This window comes from Eufriesea mexicana, unplaced genomic scaffold (genome assembly GCF_001483705.2).
Source record: "Eufriesea mexicana isolate 0111107269 unplaced genomic scaffold, ASM148370v2 scaffold472, whole genome shotgun sequence".
NCBI classification, from domain to species: domain Eukaryota; kingdom Metazoa; phylum Arthropoda; class Insecta; order Hymenoptera; family Apidae; genus Eufriesea; species Eufriesea mexicana.
This window is the reverse complement of record NW_016908628.1, coordinates 551067-569869: the sequence shown is the minus strand read 5'-3', so window position 1 is coordinate 569869 and position 18803 is coordinate 551067. Positions and strand designations below refer to the sequence as shown.

General features: G+C 32.3%; 1 protein-coding gene across 2 annotated transcripts in view; it reads left to right on the top strand.

Moving 5' to 3' along the window:
• Positions 1-18803, top strand: part of LOC108545510 (tensin-1) — a 267001-nt gene that overhangs the window by 241135 nt on the left and 7063 nt on the right. For both annotated transcript variants that reach the window (XM_017897174.1, XM_017897173.1), the window contains 3 exons: positions 12596-12742; positions 15876-16064; positions 17672-18111. In XM_017897174.1, coding sequence (XP_017752663.1) covers positions 12596-12742; positions 15876-16064; positions 17672-18111 — 776 coding nt within the window. The remainder of the gene's footprint in view (positions 1-12595; positions 12743-15875; positions 16065-17671; positions 18112-18803) is intronic.

Here is an 18803-nt window from a genome sequence, read left to right as displayed (position 1 = left end):
ATATTTTATCAATATTGCATGTATTATAATTTATTCTGTTTTCTTATAATATGTAAGTAATTTATGTCAATTCGATTATTTAAACTATAATACGAAATAGAAATATTAGTATCAATTAGCATAGATATACAAATTTTTCTAATCACATGAACGATATTTCCATATTCCACGTTTTACAAAAAAATTGTTAGATTTCTTTCGTATAATTTCATTCACACGTTCTGAATGCTTTCAAACTTATTTTTAAAATTTCAAGTCATATTTCATTTGTTACAGTTTTAAGAGCATTTGAATACTTTCACGAACGACTGTATGCATGTAAATTATGCGAAGCCACAGTAGTTCGATTGCATTTAACGTATATACCAAGCTGAAGCTTGATATGAATCATTTGACACGGGCAGATCACGTGGCACCGAAAATATATGACGTGAAAGGGGAAAGAATAATATTGTTTTAATGTATGTGATATTTCTTGTTTCGTGTGATGCTATATGATATGACAGTGATTTAGGAGAAACAGATGTTCTGCTGTCAAGAAGTGGAGTAGGAGCTAAGTGTTAAGTAAACACTAATCTAAAGACCATTTTATATTATATATTTTATATATTTTATATTATTTAAAGACCATTTTATATAATAGGACAATTATTATAATTCCTTTTTCAATTATTGATATTATTTATATATTTTAACGTAATCAAATTTTTTAGGTATTAGAAATAAAATTTCTTTTTATATAAAACAGGAATTATAAAAACTGTTTAAACTATAATACTCGTTACATGAAATTACGTATTATGATATTCTTATTATTATATAACTTATTTAAAAAGATGGATTCAATTGCACGTTGTATTTTCTATAATATAGTAACCAAAATATTTTTTCTTTACAGTGAATTATAATATTTAATAATATTAATAATATCTGCATATTTACCAAAAATTTGATTTTTAATTTACAAATTAATTTCTATAATATAATAATTAAAATATTGTTTCTTTACAGTAAATTATATTTATAAATTTACTAAAAATTTGATTTTTAATTTAGAAATTAATTTCTGTGACTTAATACCAGGATTAGCAACCTGTAATGTATACTTAAATATAGCGTACATACTTGATAAAGATTAAAAGCTAGTTTTATCAAAAGTGACTGAACATTGCCAGGAAATATAAAAACAAAACCAGTCCTCGGATACCTCTAGCATTAACCTCTCTTAGAAAATTTAAAAACCGGTTTATTTCACATTAAGAAACAAGCTTGTCAGAATCAGACCAATAAATTTGCAAAACCTGTTACAGCTAATTACTGCTATAAATAATACGCGAAAAGGAATTACTTATTCAAACTTTATTACTGAAATGATTAAAAAATTCGAATTCAATCGCTCCCTATTCACAAGAGGAAAAAAAGAAAATATGCGGGAGTCCTTCAGAAGCGAAACTCAATTATTGGACACTTCTGGTAAGGCATCGTTAAACAAGACGTCTATATGCCGGTCCTCGAAGTGATAGAGAAGAACAACACTCCACTCCCGAAACTCGCCAGCAATTTCTAACTAGTTCGTAAGAAACCTCATTAACGAATTTATTCGCTATGACTTTATCAAGTTCGAAGTCGGTGAGGATCTTTCTACTTTTAGTTTCAGCAAGCTCCGCTACAACCCCGCGTCTGTTCAGCTCTAACGCTCGAAGTTGCTTAGCTGTTTTCGAAGAACGGCAATTACTATGCAATATCGGTTGACATGAAATTATGCAACACGAGGACAAACTTTTTTCGTCTGGGTTACTCGAATGTCGAGGAATAAATCTCGGACGATGAAACTTGTTATTGAATATTATTATTACTATTTTTAAATCTGTTAATTATTATTTAAAAAATTTTTAAAAGTAAGCGGAGGCATAATAATTGTTATTTATTATTATTACAAGAATAGTTGTCGTAAAAATAATTATACAAAACAGCCCGTTGCATCTTGCAGTGAAAGTTGAAGTATTTAAATATCGTATTTTAAATTTGGATGGATTTTGAAAATTGAGAAAATTGAGACAAAATTTTTATAAAGTCGTCGCGAGTTTAAAGTGATAAATTATTTTACATACGATCTCCTTTCGGACGTTGAAAACGTTGCAGTTAATCAGAAACGGTAATAAACGTCACTGTAAGTGGAATAAAATCTTTATTATGATTATTACGTATATTTCGATTCCGGTATATTAATCTAACACCGGGTTTCATAATCTTTCATGCTTCACGTGTGTATATAATTGGCATAGCTCCTGCATAGATAGATAAAGCCATAATTCTAAAGCGTGGACGTAATAAATTTATATTATATTAAATATTTATACAGTATACATGAAACATACAGATATGTAGTGCACGTGTACTATAGTTTACACTGTGATATATAGTATGCAGTATACACTATAGTATGTAGTTTACACTGTAGTATAATGTAAACTATACTATACTACAGTATAAACTACTATAAATTATACTATATTATATAGTACACTATAGTATAGTGTATAGTATGTAGCATGTAGTAATAGTATATAGTATATATATACACTAACTGACAAAAATTAAGAAATAAAATAATCATTTGTATAAACTATACTATACTACAGTATAACCTATACTATATTATATAGTACACTATAATATATAGTATAGTATAGTATACATTGTAGTATAGTGTAAACTACAGTATAAACTAGTGTAAACTATACTATACTACAGTATAAACTATAGTATAAACTATACTATATTATATAGTACACCATAATATAGTGTATAGTATGTAGCATGTAGTAATAGTATATAATATATATATATATACATTAACTGACAAAAATTAAGAAATAAAATAATCATTTATCACATTTTGTATCTTCTTCATCTTTTGAGCTATATATATTAAAATTAAAAACAGGATAAATAAATATCTCATAAATCAATAAACAATAAGCATTTTCCAGATATCTCGTACAAAATCTATCTTTAATTTTAATATACATATCCCAAAACTTAAAGAATATACAAATAATAATTAAAATCGTTATTCTGTTTCTTAACTGTATAGTATAGTATATGTAGACTGTATACATACAATATACAGTAATATATAGGGTGGGTCACATAATCTGTCCACAACTAATTGATTCAGAATTGCGTCCCTATTAACAAAATTCAAGATCCGGAATATCCTATAAACAAATAAATCTATAATTCTAATGATAGATTCAAATCTATCATAACCTAAAATATTTCCGGAACATATACTTCATAGGTTATTCGTTCCGGTGAAATTATGCGACTCACTCTATATAACATACTAGATTAGCATATAACATATAACATACTGTCTAGTATATGTAGACAGCATACGTACAATATACAGTAATATACAGGGTGGGTCACATAACCTGTCTACAACTGTTCTAACTAATTGATTTAAAATTGCATCCCTATTAACAAAATTCAAGATCCGGAATATCCAATAAACAAATAAATCTATAATTCTAATGATAGATTCAAATCTATCATAACCTAAAATATATTTTCGGAAACATATACTTCATAGGTTATGTGTTCCAGCGAAATCATGCGACTCACTCTGTATAACATACTAGATTCCGTAGATTAGATACGATATTAGATCCTGCATTCATAAATTATCTGCCATAACCTCAAAAGTTTCACCGCGCACCCCCAGGTTGAAAATTCCTAATCCGACATACCATCTTCTTATCTCTTACTTTGATCTCCATTCACCGAATCAAAAATACACTCTATACTATATTATATAGTACACTATAATATATAGTATAGTATAGTATACATTGTAGTATAGTGTAAACTACAGTATAAACTAGTGTAAACTATACTATACTACAGTATAAACTATAGTATAAAATATACTATATTATATAGTACACCATAATATAGTGTATAGTATGTAGCATGTAGTAATAGTATATAATATATATATATATATACATTAACTGACAAAAATTAAGAAATAAAATAATCATTTATCACATTTTGTATCTTCTTCATCTTTTGAGCTATATATATTAAAATTAAAAACAGGATAAATAAATATCTCATAAATCAATAAACAATAAGCATTTTCCAGATATCTCGTACAAAATCTATCTTTAATTTTAATATACATATCCCAAAACTTAAAGAATATACAAATAATAATTAAAATCGTTATTCTGTTTCTTAACTGTATAGTATAGTATATGTAGACTGTATACATACAATATACAGTAATATATAGGGTGGGTCACATAATCTGTCCACAACTAATTGATTCAGAATTGCGTCCCTATTAACAAAATTCAAGATCCGGAATATCCTATAAACAAATAAATCTATAATTCTAATGATAGATTCAAATCTATCATAACCTAAAATATTTCCGGAACATATACTTCATAGGTTATTCGTTCCGGTGAAATTATGCGACTCACTCTATATAACATACTAGATTAGCATATAACATATAACATACTGTCTAGTATATGTAGACAGCATACGTACAATATACAGTAATATACAGGGTGGGTCACATAACCTGTCTACAACTGTTCTAACTAATTGATTTAAAATTGCATCCCTATTAACAAAATTCAAGATCCGGAATATCCAATAAACAAATAAATCTATAATTCTAATGATAGATTCAAATCTATCATAACCTAAAATATATTTTCGGAAACATATACTTCATAGGTTATGTGTTCCAGCGAAATCATGCGACTCACTCTGTATAACATACTAGATTCCGTAGATTAGATACGATATTAGATCCTGCATTCATAAATTATCTGCCATAACCTCAAAAGTTTCACCGCGCACCCCCAGGTTGAAAATTCCTAATCCGACATACCATCTTCTTATCTCTTACTTTGATCTCCATTCACCGAATCAAAAATACACACGTACATATATCAACTCGATCTCCGTCTGAAGATATCTTACATAAATCTGAGGAAAAATTCCCTTCTCAAAATATTTCGCTACCCTATCCCTGCCGCTCGGGAAATAAAACTGTCTCTAAAACGATACACCTTCAGCGATAGCTGAAATCGTAATCGATTATTTCATCCTCGGAAGTCGTGTTCCTCGAAACAACGTAACGGGCAAGTGTGTATACAGCTAGGCGCAGGCAGCGCCGATTGAAACTGATTTCTCTTGCGAATTCCACGCGCACCGAGCATCGGATAACGCGCATCGAGAGACGGGATCAAATTCGCAGTCGTTGCCCACTGACAACCGATCGCTGACGCCACGGACGCAGTTATCAAATCCCGCCTGCACGCGTGATTGATCTACGTGATCTTCGTTAAAATTCTGGTTGACCTGTACTAACGGGTTGAATTGAAAAAAAAATGAAACAAAATCGTCGAAAGTTCAGTGAGTCGTTTTATTTATTGCGCGCGCTCTTTTTTTTCCCACCATTGGCGCAGGACGATCGCGATTTGGAAATAATTGCCCGGAACGTTGAGCCATCGGCGAAGGATTAATTCGAGCCGAACGATCGATCGAATGGGAATAGATTATTGAGGCCGATAACGAAATATACCGGGTGATCCGTTTAATGGGGCCAACTTATCCAAACCGTTTTACTATTATTGCTCGACTAATCGAAATTACGATGGAAAATCGATTACTTTTTATTGTTGTTGGTTAGGAAAAATAATTGGGGGAAGTCAAAGGTATCATACGGGTTTTATTATAGTATTATAGGATAAGGAACACAAGGAGACACTCTCCAGAGGGAGACACTTATCGACGATCGACTGTCGATGTATAGATATTTTAGGTTAGTTTGCGCGGGGGATTCGAATTAAAATTTTGAGGTTTTTATCATTATATCGCCTCATTAAATGTAAAATATATATCTTTTTATATTAAATTCGTTGAATTCTCAATATTCTATGTTAGTTAATAGAATTATATACAGGGTGTTTACGAAATCTTAGTGAAATCCGGAAAGAGGTGATTCCGCATATAAAACTGAGTCGAAAGTGTAAAATAAAGTTTCGTATGGGGCTTCATTTTTGAGAGAATCGAGTTTGAAAATTCGAAAATTCGATATGCGTTCAGTTTACGTTTCATTAATTCGTCGAGCAACGTTTGTAAATTACTGAAATAAATCAGGTATTGAAAGCACCTATTACTATTCCTTAAAATTATATCATAACTTGACTGTTATTGTCTACAAGTGGTAGCAAAAGAACAAAAAATAAACAAAATAAAACGAAATGATTGTGTAAGTGCACTCGCCTAACGGATTTTCAATCTCGATTTTTTTGAAAATGAAGCTTCGTATGAAAAAACTTTATTCTACATTTTCGATTCAGTTTTATGTGCGGAATCATCTCATTGTCAACTTTATCACTATTTCGCGAACATTCTGTATATATAAATAAATTTTATATGATTAAGGAAATTTATTTAAGAAAAACAGCAAAAATATAATTATTTTAACTTAAATATCTAGTGATATGAAGGTAATTTATATCTATTAATAACCAAAAATGATTTTGTTTCTAAAGCAATCTTTAAAATTAAAAGATATCTTACATAGGAATAGATTGTTAAAACTGAAATCAAGAAATATATTAAATCATTTAGGAATACAGTATTGGTAGTATTAATAAATTTGAAGTCTTCTTTCTTTCGTAAAAATAATATAAATTAAAATATAAGTTATATGGAAATTGATTATTCAACTTATATCACTTATATCAAAATAATACTTATATTAAATTATTTATAAATATGTACTAATAATTTTGATAAATACAGTGGAACCTTACCCTTGAAAAGAAAAGTAAATTAAAATAGATCTACCTGTATGCATGGATTATTGAAATTGATATGATATAGTAAATTAAAGGATGTACAAACGTGATGTTCATAATTTTGATGAACATAGATTATCTTTTCAGAGACACTTAAAAGGGAAGTACTGTAGATTAGATGTCTTACTCGAGATTTAGAAAAATACCTGTTCCCGGTTTTTTGCATAACGATAAATGCGCATTACGTATAAACTATTTATAATTACATGTGTAAGTATTAATATTGCATTCCCATACGGAATTCGCAATTATTTTCGAGAGTTTCACTTTGAACATTACGTGAGGATTTCAATCATTCGGAGAGCGCCATTTCTCATCCTTTCAGAGTAGTCCTAAAAGGATCAGGTGATAAATGTAGCCCATAAATATATGTAACTTACTGATGATTTGCACTTATAGAACTGAGCGAGTGCCTCGGTGCTGCATTTAAAACGTATGCCAAACCCTTTGACGATACCACTGGCAAAATTGTAGTTTATAACCTTTATTTATGAAATAAGCGATATTAGCATACAAAAAAAATATTCTAGTCTTTCATACCTTTTAAATGATTTTTCCTTCTTTATATCATAGTGTTTATACAATTTTACTTACGTATCATTGCCGAAACGTGAGACAAATAAGCTGTTGAAATGTTCAGTTCCGCGACATACTTCAATTTTGTCAAAATCGGTGGGAAATAGCTTTAATTTTAACAAAATAGGTTGGAAATACTTTCAATTTTGTCAAAATCTGTGGGAAATAGGTTTAATTATAACAAAATTGGTGGAAATACCTTCAATTTTGTCAAAATCGGTGAGAAATACCTTCAACTTTGTCAAAATCGGTGAGAAATACCTTCAATTTTATCAAAATCGGTGGGAAATACCTTTGATTTTGTTAAAATCGGTGGGAAATACCTTCAATTTTATCAAAATCGGTGGGAAATAGCTTCAATTTTATCAAAACCGGTGAGAAATACCTTTGATTTTGTCAAAATCGCTAGAAAATGCATTCAATTTTGTCAAAATTGGTGAGAAATACCTTCAATGTTGTCAAAATTGGTGAGAAATACCTTCGATTTTGTCAAAGTCGGTGGGAAATACCTTCGATTTTGTCAAAATCGGTGGGAAATACCTTCAATTTTGTCAAAATTGGTGAGGAATACCTTCAATTTTGTCAAATCGGTGGCAAATACCTTCAATTTTATCAAAATCTGTGAGAAATACCTTCAATTTTATCGAAATCGGTGGGAAATACCTTTGATTTTGTTAAAATCGGTGGGAAATACCTTCAATTTTATCAAAATCGGTGGGAAATAGCTTCAATTTTATCAAAACCGGTGAGAAATACCTTTGATTTTGTCAAAATCGCTAGGAAATGCCTTCAATTTTGTCAAAATTGGTGAGAAATACCTTCAATGTTATCAAAATTGGTGAGGAATACCTTCAATTTTGTCAAATCGGTGGCAAATACCTTCGATTTTGTCAAAATCGGTGGGAAATACCTTCCATTTTGTCAAAATTGGAGGGAAATACCCTTTTATGTACAGTTACCTTTTTCATCCTACGTCTTTGTTTTTACTTTGTAATATTTCTAGTAACTTTTAGTGATATTTCCCAATTTTTAATGAATATATAAACACTAAACAACAAACAACTCATTGGATTCGAGATAATGTAATCTTCCTTTCGTATACACTCTATTTTTATTGATCAGTACATAACTCAAATTGATTTTAGATCCTACATAGATGACGATGGTGTCAGTCGATAAATGTGGATGCTTACAACAATAACATATATAATAATATAACGACAATTAATTTGTACAATATTGCACTGCTTCTTGTAAATGAAATCATGATCCAAATCAATATTTTTAGAGAAAAGATACGACTAATATAAATAAATAAGATATTAATTAAAATCACAATAATTAACCTTCAACTATTCTGTTGAAAATATTTTAAAACGATTACTAGAGACATTGAAAATTATGTCAAACTCAAATTTTTCTATTCGATTTTGTTTAGCAAAAGGAAATTAAATATTGCACACATTTAAATACATCTATCATTGACTTTTATTGTCACCATTAACATTACTCTTGTGATAATAGTGATATATTTCAAATTGTTATTTGATTTTATTTCAGAGATTTTATTTAATTTGAAACCTAATTTTGAAATTCTCGAAATTCGAATGAGGAACTTTGTAAGATCGCGAAACTCTCGAAACTTTCGAAACTTTCGAAAGTCTCGAAAGTCTCGAGACTTAAGTGCTGATTTTATTCTGTCAAAAGAACAAGTTGATTTAGAAACTGGAGTCGCGACGAAATTTTTGCATAAATTTTCATGTACCGTAATTAAATGAAACACGAACAAAAATATAACGGTATGTAAATGTATCTACTCCAGGACACCTCTAGATCCAGTTTATATACCTCATTTTATTTACTATGAAATCAGAAGTCTCTCAAAAAATGTACTTTTCACTTACAACCTACATAAATTAATTTTATATTTTTCATTACGTAATTTTTGGTAATTTTTGTTTAAATATCCCGTAAAAAAAAATATACGAACGATTCGAGAATCCTATTCCTAACTTTTTAATTTTACCAATCAATCAAATTTCTTGAAATCTTTTCTTTTCAAAAAGCTCCCATCCCATTTTGAAATTATCGCATATCAAAAAATCGTGAATTCCACCCATAAAATTCTCAACTTTACCACTTGATAATAAAAATAAAAAGAGAAAAATCATATAAATAAATTTACAATCACGTATAACCGTTGCCTTATCAAAATATTCTTTTTTCAAAAAACTTACCGCTACACAAATACTCTAAAACTCCTAATCTAGAATCCCATATGGAGTTTTATTAATTTTACCAATTAACAATGGAAAAAAGAAAAAGAAAGCCAAATAAATAAATTTAAAATCACGTATAACCATTCCCTTTTAAAAATCTTTCTTTTTGAAAACCTTCTGGCTACAAAAGTACTCTAAAACTCCTAATCTAGAATCCCATCTGCAGATTTACTAATTTCACCAATTAACAATGGAAAAAAGAAAAGACAGTCATATAAATAAATTCAAAATCACGTATAACCACTACCTTATAAAAATCTCTTTTTTCAAAAACCTTACCGCTACAAAAAATACCCAAAAATTCCTAATCAAAGCTATGTAAAAACCTAAAACGAAGTGTTAGGTAGGGTTAAATACCATAACAACGAAGAATAAAGAGTCCACACTTGTTTCGAGGAAAGCAGTCAGTGGATATTTTCGGCCCACGTGGTTATCAGCGAAAAGTCGATTTCACGGGCGCACATTTCGCCCCGGTATAAAATCCGCTGTAACCTGGACCGTAAACTGCCGCGACGAAGCATCGGAGGCTAAATGGCCGCGCGAAACGACTGCCAGCGCCGATCACCTGTTTCGCGGCCCGTCGCCGGACATCGCGGCACGAAATAAAATTCGCGTCGGCGACCGGCGCCGGCCAATCGCCAGAGCGGCGTCACTGAAAACGCGAATATCAAACGCGCCGTATTCCGGCCGCAGTACGGAGAATGCAAGCGGCACACTAGCGCCGCGCTCGCATTTGCTTCCATTTCGAATATCCGGCTTAGGCAAGCGGCCACCGCAGATAGTATCGGTTGCAGCATCCTCTCCCCCATTTTTCTATCTCCCTCCCACTTTTCCCGCAACCTCTTCTCCCCTTCCTGTCCCCACCCCAGCACTCTCTAGCATCCCTCTTCTCTTTTTTCTTCCTCCATCTTACTTCTTCCTTTTTCCCTCTCGCCTCGACTCTCTCTATTTGTCTCTGTTTTCCTTCCAACTTCCTCTCCGTTTAACGTTCTTGCAACGTGTCGCGTTTCTCCCTGCGCGTCCTTCATACATGCCACGGTATCCGTCCGGCATATGTAAAGTTCCTACGCGTAGTTTATTTTCCCGTATCGACCCCGCTTCCGGTAGCGTTCGCCTCGGCCCTGTCGTATGGATTACAGTCAGCGTCCGTTTCTTCCTCTTCTGCTTTCCCTTATGCCGCGTCTGCACCGCGCCGAACGTGTGTGAAACGCACGGTGTGGTCGGCGCGGGATATTTTGATCGAGTGATACGCATTACGGAGTGTTTCATGGCTTTTGGTTTCGAAACATAAATTTTGTTGGAGGTTAGGGTTGTCGTGAAAATGAAAAATGATTTGGTTTTTGTATTATGGCATTATGTAAAAAGCAGGGAATTATTCTTCCCTAAAAATAAAAATATATTAAAATAATAAAATAAAGTTTTTTTAATTGGAACTTAGATTTCGAGATAATTCGTCTCAAAGATGTGTGCTCGTGCGTGCATTTTTAGTAGGTATAGTTTGGTACTTGATTGACAAATTGATAAATCTTCATCTTGTTATCTCGAATTTAATAAATTGACAATGTTATTTAAATATTATACAAATATTCTTATGCCAGACATTATGGTATCTCGATTAACTATTTCGAGGTTATGTATGAATTTTCAGAATAGATTTTCTCCGTAACTGAGTTTTAATTGAAAAATTTGTATTCTACATTTCCGACTTATTTTTGCCTAAAGAATCGCGACCTACTTGCACATTGGATTTTCGAAACCGAGTTTTTCGAAAATTTAATTTGGACTGAATAATATTTTTGATATAAATAAAGAATCAAGTCCTACTCACATGGCAAATTTTATTTTACTATTAGCTATATGCGTAGGTGCACTCATGCGCACCCAATGAATTTTCAAAATCCATTTTCTCAAAAACTAAGCTTAAAATGGAAAAGGTGTATCCTACATTTTTTATTCATTTTTGTATAAAGAATCACTTCCTATCTACCTATATGAAGAAATAAACAAGACAAAAAGAAGCGAAATATGGTTCCGTTTACAACAAATATTTCTGTATATATGTAGATATTATTAGAATATTTACATAAACAAGTTTATAGAATTGGACATAACATTTAGCATAACATTCTTTTTATGCAATAACACAGTATACTATAATAATTAACTTCCCCTTCGATTATATTAACACGTTCTTTACAAAATTAATTTAACAACGAATTAAATATAACATAACTTATAAAAATAAGTAAAAATTAAGAATATAAATATGAGGACAAACTTTCTGCCGTTCTCTTTAATGAAATAACTCTAAATATATTTTACTATTGCATCTGGGTGTCGTTCCTATAACGTAATCTGGGGCAGCTGCAGCGCCACGCGCGACCGAAGCGCCGCGTCTAGGGAATTAAGTCAATTATAAAGAAAACTGACGCCGGAACGTGATTACGCAGCTGCGCGATCAGAAAATAATAAGACGCACGTAACCAATTATTACCAGTGGAGAGACGTTAATTAAAAACGCCATCAACTCGCGGCGGAAACCGACATAACGTTATGGCGTAGCCATTTCCAGGCAAATTAAATAAAACACCACCTCGACGAACGCGAAGTTGCCACCTCCGGTCCTAATTGACCATCGTCTATAGTTCGAGGTTGATTCTCAATGTAGACTGGAACATGGAGGCACGACGGGTGAAAAGCGAATTAATTGGAATCCTTTGGTACAATATCAATTAGTATGCTAGCTACATCTAGGTCGATCGTTCGGACTTTATAAACATCGGACCACCTCTTCTTGACCTAACAGCAGCTAAATGAAATTTTTCCCTTTCGTGCCTTTTGCAGGCGGAGGAGTTAAACACCATTGTCGGCAATGCTTTCCGTATGGCATACGTGGCGCAGCTTCAGCGCCAACCGATCCTTCAAGATGTGATCTCACCGCAATCATCGCCACCCTATCGAAAGGACAAACAGGAGAATCGATCTTCGTGGGTACGTACAACTCCCATCTACACCAATAATTTCGTTTTCCCTTAATTCTATTGAAATAACGTGGAAGGGTGATCTACAAATTTTGAGATTGAACAGGGTGTCCTTTTCTAGGAGAGGATGATAGATCCTTCATTTTGTTTTCGGTGGCAGGGAAATTTCAGAGGAAATACTGTGATGGATAACGCATTTCTTTCAAGATCTAAAGATCATTGATAGGGTGTCTCAAAATTCACGCAAAATTCGAATTTTGCGCCATTTATGCGATGAAGTGTTGCTCACGAAAATAAAAGACAGCGTGATAGCTAACAGTTCGGGGTTATTAAAAATACAGCATTAGACGAAGGAACAAGGCATCTTTATTATTGAGTAATATTTATAATTTTTAATTAAAAACCTGTGTTTTCTATCAGAATTACTTCTTGCACGAATTTTGGGACACCCAATATTTCTTTTTAGATGGAATTATATATCTATTTTTTAATATATTCATTAAATATATATTTCATATTTTCGAGTATATCATAATATACTTTCATTATCATGTTGTGATAGTTTAGATGATTCATGGGTACATGATCTCCACGTGACCTTGAATATGAAAAATTCAAATGAATGGAAGTACATGTGAAGTAATAAAATGAATGTATTAAATAGATTAGTGGAAGAAAGTTTATTTTAATAAAATTTGTTGCAAACAATTATCCTTTTTTGGATATCCTTTTATGTACAACTAAGTTCCTCCATTGTATTTTCTTTTTTCTATTTAAATATATAGTGTCATTATTTGGTAAAAATAATTTAATCAGAAACTATTATTTTTGTTAATTTAGTTAATCTTATAAAAAAATACAATATTTTTTTATAAAACTAATTTAATATTGTATTATACAAAGGAAACAAATAAATTATTCTCTTAGAACATATTAGTCAACTTAGTATTCATATATAAAATAAACTTTCTAACATCTAGTCTTAAAGAAACACAAGATAACCAAAACCTATGCACTGTCTTAAATTACAAGCCAATGCAATTCATTAAATGTTACAAAGCGTAAATCAGATATAATATTTAACTGACCCTTCCTTTGTTAAACTTTTACAACTAACCATCCTGAATAACTGTCCAAACCATATGCCAAAGAAATAATCTGTCAAAAATAAATTTTAATATATAATAACACATATAATACATATTCAATATAAAATAAAATATATAAAATTATATAAATACAATAATATATCCCTAGAAGTACCTAAGGATATAGAAAAATTTATTCAGGGACAATTCAAACAAAATTCACAATAAAAAAGAAAAATGTTTGTTCACGGACGTCGATGCGCAGTAAAAAGTGGAAACGATATCTAACGCGTTCTCATGGGAGCATCAGTCTCCAGTAGAGGTGTCCCATTTACAGGCCGCGTTAATTATAAATTCGACCCAAGTCTCTCGGCTCCATCGTGTTTCCAAGTAAACGGTCAGTTCGTCGCGGTCTGTCCGCTAGTTCTCCCTACGCAATCGTCCTGGGAATCGTAAGATTCCGTCGATAAACCATTCATCGGTTCCGAAGTTTCGTTACCAGCTGAAACCAACACCCACGGACGCGAATCCCGCGTCAAAATTGGCAAGCAACACCACGAGGGCGCCACAATACATCTGGCATTTACTGCCTAACAGGTTAAACATTCAATACGACACCGCTCCCTTCGCTTTATTTTTCACGTTTCCTCAGGCATGCTTACGTTACTGGTTTAGTGAGACGTATTTTCGAGGCATTTGTGCAGCAGTTGTCGGGTGAAAATGGCTAATATCGAACGTGAAGTCGAATAGTTTATGCAAATACTTGACGTTTCGTTTCGAGTTTAAATTTTTAAATCGAGTGGTTCAAATGTTTGTATTAAACTGAATTCTTTATTTTATGTTGTTACGGTATGGTGTTGTTACGTTGTTTTATAGTTAAGAAATACCGTTCGACGTTGTAGTATTATGCTTTTATTTATTAGGGCACACTTGCACAATTGTTATAATATTATTAGTAAAATTGTACAAATTACAAGTTAACAATAAATAAGTTAATAATATACTTTCTTACACGATGGTAATATATTTGGTAATAAAAGAAAGTTTCATGAGTAAATTTTATAAATTTGAAGCCAGATGTTTGTATTATATGAGATTTGTTGATATAAATAATTTTTGAAAAATTATTAGTTCTATTGATTTATTAATTATTGTATATCTGATTAACGTTTCGTTTATTTGTTTATTCCAAAACATGTAAGAATAAGAATAAAAAAAATAAAAATTAAACACACGTGTGAGATATTTGTAATATGCAATAATCAGTTTGCACTAAACAATTTTACAATATATTGATAATGTTAGTGGTTTAACTTGTAACTTGTAAAATTGTAAAAACTTTGCAATCTGTAACTTATAACCTACTAATTTTTTATTTAACCATATTATGACTTGGTAAATTACCATATAAAAGATCCTAAAAATAATATTATTGAAATAAACTCTACTTTATATTAAAATAACATTTAAACTATTTAAAATATATATTCAAGCTTATAAATATAAGATACTTCTATACCAAACTTTTTTTTAATTTAACATTTATGTTACTAGATATTTATATAATACGATATTAAGTATTAAGTATTTAATTATATTTATATAATGCAATATTAAATATCAACAATTACATCATAAATTAATTTACTAATTTCAATCCACCTAATATACTGCTAGCAATAACTCCATCTCTTTTTACCAAACCAAAAGAGAGACCTAACTGCCCTCTATCCACCACAAAATAAACGAAATCCTCAAATACTTTCAAACTACACATTCCCTACGGTAAACCCATCAATAAAAACAATACTCAGAACCGAAATTTAACATTAAAAAATTTAAACGAATATCAACATTCCCGATACTTAAAACCCCTTCACTCACCTTAAAAGTACCTGCCAATCTTGATCGATGTGAAGCATAAAATACCTACATGGCTGCCTCGATCTCTCCGATCTTACAAATGTAAACACTAGCTTAAGACGCCCTTCCACCGCAGCGAATCACACAGCACGAACGACTTTTAACCGTTGTTTTTCTTTTCCTTTGCCACAGAACAAATCGCTAGCTGGCGACAGCTCGATCGCCGGAGCGGGAGGTGTTTGCAGGAATTCGTCGTCGAATTCGTGGCTAAAAAGTCGGACGTCGCCCACGTCCAGAACTGGAAGCGGCTCGTCTGCGGCGGACATGAACGTACAGCTCGGCAGCGCCGGCTCGCCCACGCTGCGACTCGCTAGCGTGAAGGTGAGCTCACGCCTTCTCTTCCCCGCCACTTTCGCTCAATCGCTTTTTCCTGCAACGTACGATGTTATTTCACGCCGCTGTCCGCCGCGGTTTTCAGCCAGACTTAAATAGAAACGTCGTTGCGTCGATTCAATGCCGCCATGACGGCCCAACTTCCCCCTCCACCGCGACCGACTCGATGAGGCAGAAATCGCGCGCACGAGTCACGAGCGTTCGACTGATCGAGATTAGCGCGCGAAATACGATTCTTCCTTGATGTCGAACATGGATTTAGCTTCTCGTGAGCCTTGGAGAATACTTTTTAGCGACTGATTGGTGTATGTTGTGTAATGGTTCTGACTGTTAGTGTATCTAATGGCTTTGTATATCGTGATAATTTGGTTGATTCCTATCACTTTTAATTTGGAAATATGTATAAATTTCTTTGATTTTTGTTAATAATAACAAATTGTGCAATTTTGTTTTAGACATTTTTTATGAAATCTTTTTGTATTTATGATTGGGATTTATTTTATTTTTTTCGTTTCATCTTATCAATTTAAATGTGTGTATTATTAGTTATTGAAAATGTAGCACTGTACAAAAGAACAACGCGTCTTCATTGTTGAAAAATAAAATTAAAAACCTGTATTTTCTATAAAAATTACTTCTTGCGTGAATTTTGAAACACTCATTACAAAAGATAGAATTCTGTATTCAAATTTTTCAAATTTTGTATTATTTCCTGTATTATAGTTGTTCTTCTATTCCAATTAAATATTAATAAAAAGGAGAGAAAATTACCATATCCATCATTAATTGTCTAATTTTAACAATAATGGTAAATTTTTGACTGCTATAAATTCTGTTTAAAAAGCATATATTTTGAGCTATATCTTAACATATTTTAATATATTATACATAGTGATCACTTAATTATATCTATCTGTGAAAATATAAAAAATATATCTATAATTTAAATGGTACACAAATAACACGAAAGAAGCATAAATAATCTAATAAAGCCATAAAAAATTTATTCAAAAATTTTCTTTTATCTGATTTTCCATTTAATACCATTTAAACCATTAAACCAAATATTTCTCATATTTTCAAAGATGGAAAAGATATATATATATTTAAAATAATGAAATAATTAAAAATAAAATATATTTAAGTATATTTATATATAATTATACTTTAAAAAATAAGTAACATGTTTTAAGCAAAACCTAGTATACACTAATAATATATTTTTATAATATATGCTAACATATTTCGTACTCATGGAAAACCACCATAAAGTCATAGAAAGTATTTCAGCAAGTGCAACTCAATTTCCAAAACCCGTATAATCAAACTTTATTCGCAAGTTGGTCAATACATAACACCAACGTAATCACTATACATTCCAATCGTATCAGTCAGCGTTGGCAAATGAGAATCAATGTAGCCACGAGACATTACAATTCCTCCGAAGCAAGGAAATCGTAAGGGAAATTAAATCCATACTTTCACTCGCAGAAGGTTCCCACCAGGCTTCTCTGACTCTACAATTAAAGTGTCTCCCGACGTCGTCAGCGTTGTACCACAAACATTAATCAGCTTTTTTCTTTGCACCAAACCAGACACCGAACTCGATCCCGGGTCTACGGCCGACGCACAGCTTCACGAACGTTCTCGGCCCTATAACGAACGAGGACGAGCCAAAGAGTATCTCTCAGCAGAGCACACCGAGCAGCGATGAGAGCAACTCGCCAACGGAACTGAACTCGTACAAGAGACTAACGGACAAGCCGCCTCTGATAAAGCGGCTGGCGATGGGTTTGACAGGTGGACGTGACGTTCTTGGACTGAACGGTGAGGATGACAGCTGCCCCCTCGTCAGTGGTAGCAGCACACCAACGAGCCCATCAAACAGGCCGCATTCTGGGGGTTATATAAACGAGGCGATCATCGACTCAGAGGGCACAAGGCCGGCGTACAACAAGATACCCCCGTCTGAGAGTCTGGACAATACTATCAACGCGTCTATTACCGCGAAAAACTTCAACATTGAAAACAACAGGTAACTAGGACAAGCAGGAGATACTGTGCAGAGTTGGAGACAGGTCTCTTGGGACCACACAGGCCCAGAGAGTACTCTGTTCTTACGGAATGCTTAGTTTAACCCTTTCGCTACTACGGGTGATTATAGTCATCGAGACGCCATCTACACATGAGTGATTATAGTCACCAGGTCACAAAAATTGAGTAAAAATTGAGACAAGTGCTACTCTTAGTGTTACTCTTCGCAAAGAATTGCAAACGCTATTGAGATGCTCCTTTTTCTTTTTCCCTTCAAAAGACTTAGCCTCGAATGCTAAAGACTTCACGATGATAGTGTTTCCATCATTGGCATGATGCTTCGTTCTACGGAAGAGACTTCGCGGTGATACCTGTTGTAGCGAAAGGGTTAAGGTTCTTGGTAGTGAGTGCAGAGGCAGTGCTAGTGATAGATGGAAGTTTGATGCTTTTTTATTCTTGGTAATTTTTATAATAGTCAGTGGAATAACTTTCATAGTACATTTGGGAGTGAATGGCTAAATTGTGATAGATGGAAATTACATTTTTTTTATTTTTGGTAATTTTTATGATAGAATTGAAAAATATTTAAGAAATTGTTGTTATGCTTATTTTACAAGCTTGTTTTATTACTGCTAAGCTATATTTTGTTATATAATTATATTATATAATTAAATTATTATTATAGCTTATATA